At 33.1% G+C, this 9,745-nt stretch overlaps 1 protein-coding gene across 1 annotated transcript in view; it reads right to left on the reverse strand.

Moving 5' to 3' along the window:
• The window catches only part of LOC106872384 (protocadherin beta-15), a 101,670-nt gene that overhangs the window by 1,536 nt on the left and 90,389 nt on the right, over positions 1-9,745 (reverse strand). The window contains exon 3 of the mRNA XM_014919369.2: positions 1,676-1,829. Coding sequence (XP_014774855.1) covers positions 1,676-1,829 — 154 coding nt within the window. The remainder of the gene's footprint in view (positions 1-1,675; positions 1,830-9,745) is intronic.

Here is a 9,745-nt window from a genome sequence, read left to right on the forward strand (position 1 = left end):
TATATATATATATATATATATATATATATATATATCATCATCATCATCATCGTTTAACGTCCGCTTTCCATGCTAGCATGGGTTGGACGATTTGACTGAGGACTGGTGAAACCGGATGACAACACCAGGCTCCAATATATATATATATATATAATGATTTTCTACAACCAGAGATGCCCTTCATGTCACCATCCCTCATTTGTTTCGATTGATATTTCACCATGGCCAGACATGTTTTCTGGGAACATTGGAAAGAAAGGACACTGCTTTATGACAGTGACACTCATTTACAACTATTACATGATGCTATGACAAGGAGAAACCAACTTACAAACGCATCTCCTTCTCTCCTCCCTCCCTCCCTCCCCATCTCTGTATGTATCCATCTGCTAAAATCCATTTGCTTACTCTAATATTCCAGATCTATTTGTAGATGTTGTTATAATTGTGTGAGGTATTCATAAGAGTTTAAAATACTGGAAAATTCTTTTGTGTTATAATTATATATCAAAACAGGAGATTGGAAAAATTCTTGGTGTTATTTATTTACCATTACATATGTTTCACTTGTTAATAGGATTTACAAAACTGTGCATGTAGTTGAAAATATGTAAGATATCTCCTATTAGGAACTCTTCAAGCAGAGAACAGCACAGTTTTGTGGATTTCTACAATATATTCACTTTAGGAAAGGTATGCAGAATGCTATTCTGAGCTAATAGTGTTTTTGTAACTAACAATGAATTTTTACTCAGCCTGCCAGCTATTTGCAAAATCAGTGATTTGTCAGTCACTATTTTTTCTATATCAGTAGTGGCTAAATTTGTCTAAGCATGTGGTTGATAGTGATTACTTGCTACTGATAATGTGTGAAAACAAAGAAATCTAGATTTAGCAATTCCATCATGGCTACTGGATGCATTTTGTTTGCTACTAGTACATCTTTACAAGATGCTTTCTCAAGATGGATACCACAATATTGTGATTTTCTACAGTTTATCTATGTTAAGCAAGATACACAGAATGCTATTCTGAGCTAACATTGCTTCCATCACTAACAACAGATTCATTGTATTTAGGTGTTTATATACACAGAAGAAAACGTTACTACATAACTCATTGCATTTAGTTGTTCGTACTCATGGAGAACTTTACTGTTTTGTGCTGTTGGTACACTCAGAGATGAATTTTTTCACTGATTTAAACTCTTTGTATGGAAAACTTTACTCATTGTATCTAGCTATTTGTACACACAGATGAGAACTTGTACCCTGGGAACTATTTATCTTATCCCTGAATGTTGAATCGTTCCACTCTGCTCTCTCTCTCTCTCTCTCTCTCTCTCTCTCTCTCTCTCTCTCCATCTCTCTCTTCCCCTCTCTCTTTCTCTATATTTACCTTTTCTTCATTCTGTGCATATAGAAATACACACATACATATGCATGCACATGCATGCACACACACATACAAACACACACATGCGCGTGCACACACACACACACACACACACACACACACACAGATCTGCACTGTTATTTCAAAGCTGAAGATTCACATCATTACTACACAGAATTTCTAACTGTGTGAAATCTTTTGACCAACAAAAATATGAATTCATAGCAGTCTGTGTTTTCAGACATAAAAGTCCAGAAAAATTTACCATAAAAATATATACCTGATTGTTCTTCAATGTGATGATGGGTACCTCCACCCTTCTTGCAAATATTGTGTCCATTGTCAGCATTTGATATTGTAGACATCTCACTGTACCGATAGGGTGGATGAATGATACCCTCTGTATCTTTCCTATCAAGTGATGACCTAGCTATCTGTTGGAAACACAAGTAAAGAAGGAAATCTTAGCACACAATTTTAAAATAGTACCTCATCTTAAAAAATTGCTTTCAGTCTTCATCATGCAGGTATGTTTGTATGGTTAAGAAGCTTACTTTGTAGCCATGTGATTATGGGTTCAGTTTCAGTGCATGACACTTTGGGTAGGTGTCTTTGACGATATCTTCAGGTTGACGAATTCCTTGTGAGTGAATCTGGTTGATGGAAACTGTGCAGAAGCCTCTCAAATATATAACTTACTGTGTGTGTGTGTGTGTGTTTGTCCCCTACCACTGCCTGACAAGTGGTGTTGGTTTGTTATGTCCCCTTAACTTAGTAGTTTGGCAAAAAAATAGAACAATAAAATAAGCACCGATCTTAAAAATAAATTCTATGGTCATTTGTTCAACTAAACTGTTCAAGGCACTGCCCCAGCAGAGCCACAGTCTAATGACCGAACCAAATGAAAGATAATAGATGGATTGGCTTTCTGTGTAATTTTTCAATCTTTTCCTTTTCTGTTCATTTATTCTTTTACTAGTTTCATTAGTAGAACTGAGGACATACTAGGACCAGTGCCACCCCCATGAGTATATTCAGATATATCAAATCCAGTTTCTTGACAAGTGGTAATTATCTTATTGACTTCATTAGAAACAAAAGCTGGAGTCGACTGCATGGAATTTGATCTTAAAAACACCGCAATTGTTCTTCTAATTCAACCAACTCTTGACAAGCTGGAAGAAGTTATACAATAGAGTAATGCAAAGAATTACCATTTAAACAACTACCAACGCTATAATTATGTTATGTAACTAAATAGTTTCACATTTTAGATTTACAGTCCATTAACAACTAATCATGAAGGTCAAACCTCGCAAAAGGAAGTTTACATTATCTAAAATTAGCTTCCATTTAATATTAGAATCAAGGTCGTGGATTTCATTTGCCTGAAACTTATCACAATACCACACTGCCTGTGAAGTTCTTAATAATATTAATGCACCTATTACTATTAGCAGAATCACATCAGCAAAGACTTTAGTCTTTGAAATAATATAATAAAGAAGTAGATTTGCTCATGCTAAGAAAAGTTATCAGGCTATATTCAATATAAAAAGACTTAATTTACATTTTGTTCAGTAACAAGCTTTGTGATTTAGAAAGGTAAATTATTGACAGCTCAAACAGGTAAGATAATAGTTAATCGAATCCTCTCCAAGTAACAAAAATCTTTTGGGCTACTCAACTCCATTGAAGCATTTAATTTGAGTGTGAGTGATACATCTTTCTCTAGATAGATGTAACACTCAAAAGAGATTGAACTCTATGCTATTAGATAACTAAATTTGCTCATTGATTTCAGAATGCTGCAGTTATCTACAGTAGTGAATTATACAATCCAGAGCAACAACCAACTCACTGGTGTAATAGGTAACATATTTGCCTGACATGAGGCAGATACATGATTTGAGATCATTGGGAATATATGTTCTCTTTCCAGTCAACTGCAAGGAATAGAAGATAAATCTACTTGGATCAAAAAATCTTCTTTTTTTTACAAAAGGATAGAGTATAGGAATATGTTATTCCTGATATACAAAGAAAACCTGAATGATCATAATTAAAATACATACATATATGCATATATATATATATATATATATATATATATATATTATTGGATAATAAAATGAATGACTAACACCTGGTAGCTTACTGGTATATATGCATACACACACATGCACACACACACATTTATACACAGATGTACATAAAAGTATATATATATATATATATATATATATATATATATATATATATACACATATTTATTCCTCCCAATGGTACCTTGAGTGCTATATCATTTGTATGATGTGGATAATTTTTCCTTTAGCATTGCTCAGATGATGTTGGTATCAACTTTAAATTTGTTCTCTGCAAAAATCATGCTCATATCACATCACAACTCTAAGACAGAACTATTTCTCTACTACTGACCTGAATCTCTTTAACATCATGCTAAGATGTTCTCATAATATTAGCCTATTACATTAGCCTATTAGCATTTAATCTGGCCATATCCAGCTAAAATATTCTACCTGCTTTATGTTAAAACTCGCCAAATCTAACCTTTCACACTTACTCAGTCTTGTCATTCTAAAAATATATAATACACCCATTGAAATCTTGAAGTTGCAATATAATGTTTGATTAATTCAAAACAATGAGAATAAATAAGCAATGCATTTGACAAAGAAATTTGAATACAAAATGGTTAAACTGGCAGATTTATATAACATCTCACTTATCTCCAAGTGATCTTTCAGGCTCAGTTCATAATGTTAAATGTATTTAAAACCAACACACTGGACTATGAGAAAACACAAGAAAATAATGTGCACTTTTGTAATTGTGTATATTAAATGATATTTATCTCTCACTGGACAGAGTACATTTTTTGTTGATCCTACCTACAATGGAACTGCAAACTATGTATACACACACATGCGCACTTACACACACACACATATGTTTATATGTATGACATGCATATTTGTGTGAACAAATGAAAGAGAGCAGCACTTCACACATTCATGACTTAAGTTTCGTGGGTGCATAGGACACATCTATCTCATTAGATGCAAGGAGCAGAATGAGAGATTTTGAGAGAAATTCAAGATGGTTCCTAGGTGTTAAGCGTCTATTGTTCATCTCAGGTCACATGATATTAATGCTATTTAAGTAACACCGGAAACTTTAATTTTAAGCCCATGTATCTGGACAGGATGTTAAAAATAAAGAATATAGTTGTGTCACATTCATAGCATTAATACTACATAACCTGAACTGACCAAGAGAGTCCTAAGACTTAGAAGCTATCATGAATTTCTCATAAAATCTCTCATGCTGCTCTTAGCACCTTATGTAATGAATTTGTTGTATGGATCAACGAAACTCTAAGTCGTGTGGAGGTGACTCAAACTGTATAATTTCAAAATCAAGACTGCCATCTCTAGGTACTTAGCATGTATGGAAGTGTACCCACCACTCCTAATCTTGTATTTTTTCTACAGATATTAGGCTCCACATAGAGTTCATTAAGTACCAGCATGAACATCAGATTGGTCTTTTGGACTAAGGGCAACACATGCAGCAGAAAATTTATTGAAAATGCCTAAGCAGATTTTTATGGGAAGTTACAATTTGGGAAATGCCCACAGCATACTCCAAAGAAATGGTACAGGGACTGTATTGATGACAATCTAGTGAAACTGATAATAGATTTAAAATTCTGGAATGCAAAAGTGACTGATAGAAATGAATGGAGGTCTCTAGTAAAGGAAATTATTGCTAGATTTGTGCTAGTCAAAATACTTTGAAAAAGGGAAGTATCATTAAGGCACTAGCTGATATTAAGCATTGGAAATACAGTTTTGAGAGTGACATGCCCCATAAAAAGCTGGCTATATAAGCCACATAAAATTATGCCATAATTCGCAAAATTGAGATGCGTCAACAATGAATTGCCCGCTTTTTATGAGAACAACACCTGTGTTGTATAATTGATAATCTGTCAGAGTAAATCTGATTTGAAAAGGCACATGAAAGTGCATAAGATTACCATACCACAAGTAACCTATAAAAATTCTGTAGAAATTTTGAATCTTAGGTCAAGTGCTGGTCTTAAAAGAAATCTCAGAGCACATGATGGGGATTATCACAATGATGCAGATAAACTGAGATATAAGATTAATTTTGCACAATCTTTCAGTAGACATTACTTCATTAGAAGTTTAATAATAAAAAAATGCTGTTGTTTGATTTTATAATAGTATAAAATACTGGTTCTCAACTGGGGTCCATATTACTGTTTGGGGTCCATATTACTGTTTGTGGTCCATATAAAATTTTGTTGCTAATAAATTGCTCATACTTCTACTATTCTTTTATTCTTTTATTCTTTTACTTGATTCAGTCATTTGACTGCGGCCATGCTGGAGCACCACCTTGAAGAGTTTTAGTCAAAAAAATCAACTCCAGGACTTATTCTTTGCAAGCTTAGTACCTATTTCATCACACTCTTTTGCTGAACTGCTAAGTTACAAGGATGTAAACACACCAACATCAGCTGTCAAGTGATGATTGGGGTACAAACATAGACACAAAGACACACACACACATAAATATATACATATATATATATGACGGGCTTCTTTCAGTTTCCGTTTACCAAATCCACTCTCAAGGCTTTGGTTGGCCCAAGGCTATTGTAGAAAACAGTTGCCCAACATGCCATGCAGTGGAACTAAATCCAAAACCATGTGGTAGGAAAGCATGCTTCTTACCACACAGCCATGTCTGCACCTATATACAAAATATGGTAACAAATTTTTTATATAATTTCTAATAATATTTAATTATAAAAATATAAGAATTTTAAAACATTGAATGGCTGTGATGGTCCATCCAAGCAAAAAAGGAACCAGAGGGGGTCCACAGGGGAAAAATGGTTGAGAATCACTGGTCTTGAAGTTTGAAACGGAGATAAAAAAAATTGCAGACATACAGGACATAATGTTTAGTTTGGATCTAAAAGAGTTAGATAGAAGTGGTTTTATACATCTTGTTCTAAGTGCAAGCCTTCACTTGTACAGATATGTGGGTAATATGATGCATACAACATATGACAATTTGGTAATAAGAGCGTGGCTGTGAAAGACATTGGAAGAAGCACTGATATATGATCAGTGTTGGTCCTCACAAACGACATGGTTAAAGAACTCTCAAAATGGTTAGACGTACAGGACAAGACCCATGAAATCATGTCAGCATGTATGTGTGTGCGTGTATGTGTGTGTGTGTGTGTGTGTGTGTGTGTGCGTGTGCATGCGTGTGTGCATGCTTGTGTGAAGTGATATAGTGCATAGAAAAAGGGGAACTCAAAATAAGTTGAAGAGTTCATTTATGCATTTATTGGAAGTTTCAATTTCCAGTAACTTAATATAATATAAAAATACACATACACACACGCGCACACAAATGAATATATGCATGATTATGGTAATTGGGTAAATTTAAATACTGTATGTACAAATAGGGAGGCTTGTCTGTACAAGCATGAATTCACAATTATTGATACAAATACATATAACACCAGCAAACATCCACGAATATACCAACATACATCCATATATGCATACATGCACCCACATACATACATTATATATCAATATGTAAATGTATGTACACACACACACACGTGCAAAAATACACACAAATGCATATATGTGTGTGTATGTGTGTATGCATATAAATATGTAAATACATACATATACTTACAAGCATTGTGTAATATTATAAATTTAAATGCTGTGTGAATTCACTGCTGCGAATGGTACATTCATAAATACACAAACTATTCATATAAATGGAGATTAAATACACCAATATACACATATATACATATACATCAACTATTTGTATACATTTGCATTTGCAAGTTTGATAAATATGACAGTATCATTTGACTAGTGGTCAAGGGATTACTTGTCCAAAGCTAGCCATAACACATACATTCACTCACTGTCTGTTCATTAACTAATGCATACAATTTAGTGAAAGATCTCAGTCTAAATATTGCAGATACCTTTAACTTTGGAATTTTACAAAATTACACAAAGGAACAAAATCAATTACAATTGATTTCTTAAATAGATTTGTGTTTGAGAGAGATTTTTTGCTCTTGAGTTAATAAGTTTCATTTGTAAAAACAGCAAATTGGAGACAAATGTGTGAGCTAATTAGGAGAGTAATTAAGTGTTTTTGTACATCAAGAATGTTTTGTTCTATTTTTTCTTTGTTTAGCCACATATTTCTGAGTTCAGTCCCACTGCGTGGCATCTTGAGCAAGTGTTTCCTACTACATCATGGACCAACCAAATTCTGAGTGGATTTGGTAGACAGAAACTGAAAGAAGCTCAAATTGTGTATATATGTATATATACATCAATATATATGTGTGTATGTGTGTGTTGTGTGTGTGTGTGTGTGTGTGTGTGTGTGTGTGTGTGTTTTTATGTCTGTCCTTTTGCTTGTCCTGCACCACGGTTTTAAAACCAGTTTGGATTGTTTGCATCCTTGTAACTTAGCAGTTCAGTAAAAGGAGACTGATAGGATAAGTATCGGGCTTTAAAAAAATAAAAATAAGTACTGGAGTCCACTCATTTGACTAAAATCAGTCAAAGCATTGCTCTAGCATGGCTGTAGTTCAATGACTGGAACAAATAAAAAGCAAAAAGAAATCTTGGCACATTAAGCAATCCTATATAGGCTCAATCAAATTATTTTACTTTACAGTAAGTTTAGGAGTCACCATTTCTAAATATCTGAGTTTTTTTTGTTTGTATTATAAGAAACCTGCTTGTTAATTTGAAAACCACTTCTTACTCCTCTCTGTCTTATACATATTTCAATCTATATTCTGTTTCTGAACAAGGATATGGCCAGCTTCTAATGATGACAGTTGCATAATATAGGTTTGCCCATTTGTTCCTGTTAGAAGTGCATGCCTGCCTCTTTAAGTTAACATTTTGATATGCATGAGTAAGTTCCTATTTTAGTGTGAAAATAAGTTTAAGAATCAGACGTTTAATTTATGAACCCCCTGCTACAGATAATATTTTGGGTCTATTCGCTTCTTTTATAAATCCTCTACACATGAAATATTTCTTACATATACATATATATATATATATGTACACGCACACACATGTGTGCATGTACATGTGTGTGTATATATATATATATATATATATATATATATATATATATATATATATATATATATGTACATGTACACACACACACAAACGTACCCATGCATACACATATATATTCATATACAAACATAAGTATATATGTGAGTGTTTGCATATATGCATGTAAATGTTGTATACATCATTTATAACACATTTATGTATCCACAAACGTGGAACTGAGCATGCTGTGGTATTAGTCTTAGTGAACAAGTCTGCTGTTGCGACTTTGTCTGTTAAAAGCACAACATGCCTCATATAATATCAGTGGACTGTGAGATATTAATGTTTTGTAACTTCCTTCAGCTGACAATATGGTGTCAGTCATTGAAACGGCAAAAATCATACCAAAACATTAGTGGCTTGACACATATATGGACAACAATATGTTTTTAACACACAAAATCTCTATCGAGATGATCTAGACTAAATCCCACAGCAAATGCTGTTCCAGATTTTTGTGTACATGAGCATGTTATAAAAGATGTACATATTATTGTTTTGATTTTTGCTCTTCCAAGTGTGCGTGAGGATTTATATATTGCACATATGAATGTGTGTGTATGTGTATGTGTGTGTGTGTATAAAGTTATGCAGTTCTGACTACACATGCTAGTTTGTTCACATATGTCTTTTTATTATTTTGCGCAATTCCTTGTTTCTGCCTTCCCTTTAATTCCGGCATAATTATGTGTGAATGTATATTTGTTTATGTGTTTATATACATACCTCATACTATACATTTATCTTAATATTGTATGATTGGTTTCACTTGTATGATTCATGTCTAAGTGTATACATACCTGTACCTACATTCTATTTGTTTATAAATGTGCGTGTCTACAGATATACTTGATATTATACTTTTATGTTCGATATCGTGCAATCGTATTTGTTTGTACAATTTATGCCTTAAGTGTATATGTACCTGCAGCTATATCTTTATTTATTTATTTATTTATTTATTTGTATGTGTGTGACAAGTCTGTTAATAAATATTCATGTTTGGGCCATATGTATATCTGGTAATATATATATATATATAGATATATATATATATATATATATATATATATATATATATATATATATAT

This window comes from Octopus bimaculoides, chromosome 14 (assembly GCF_001194135.2).
Source record: "Octopus bimaculoides isolate UCB-OBI-ISO-001 chromosome 14, ASM119413v2, whole genome shotgun sequence".
Taxonomy (NCBI): Eukaryota; Metazoa; Mollusca; class Cephalopoda; order Octopoda; family Octopodidae; genus Octopus; species Octopus bimaculoides.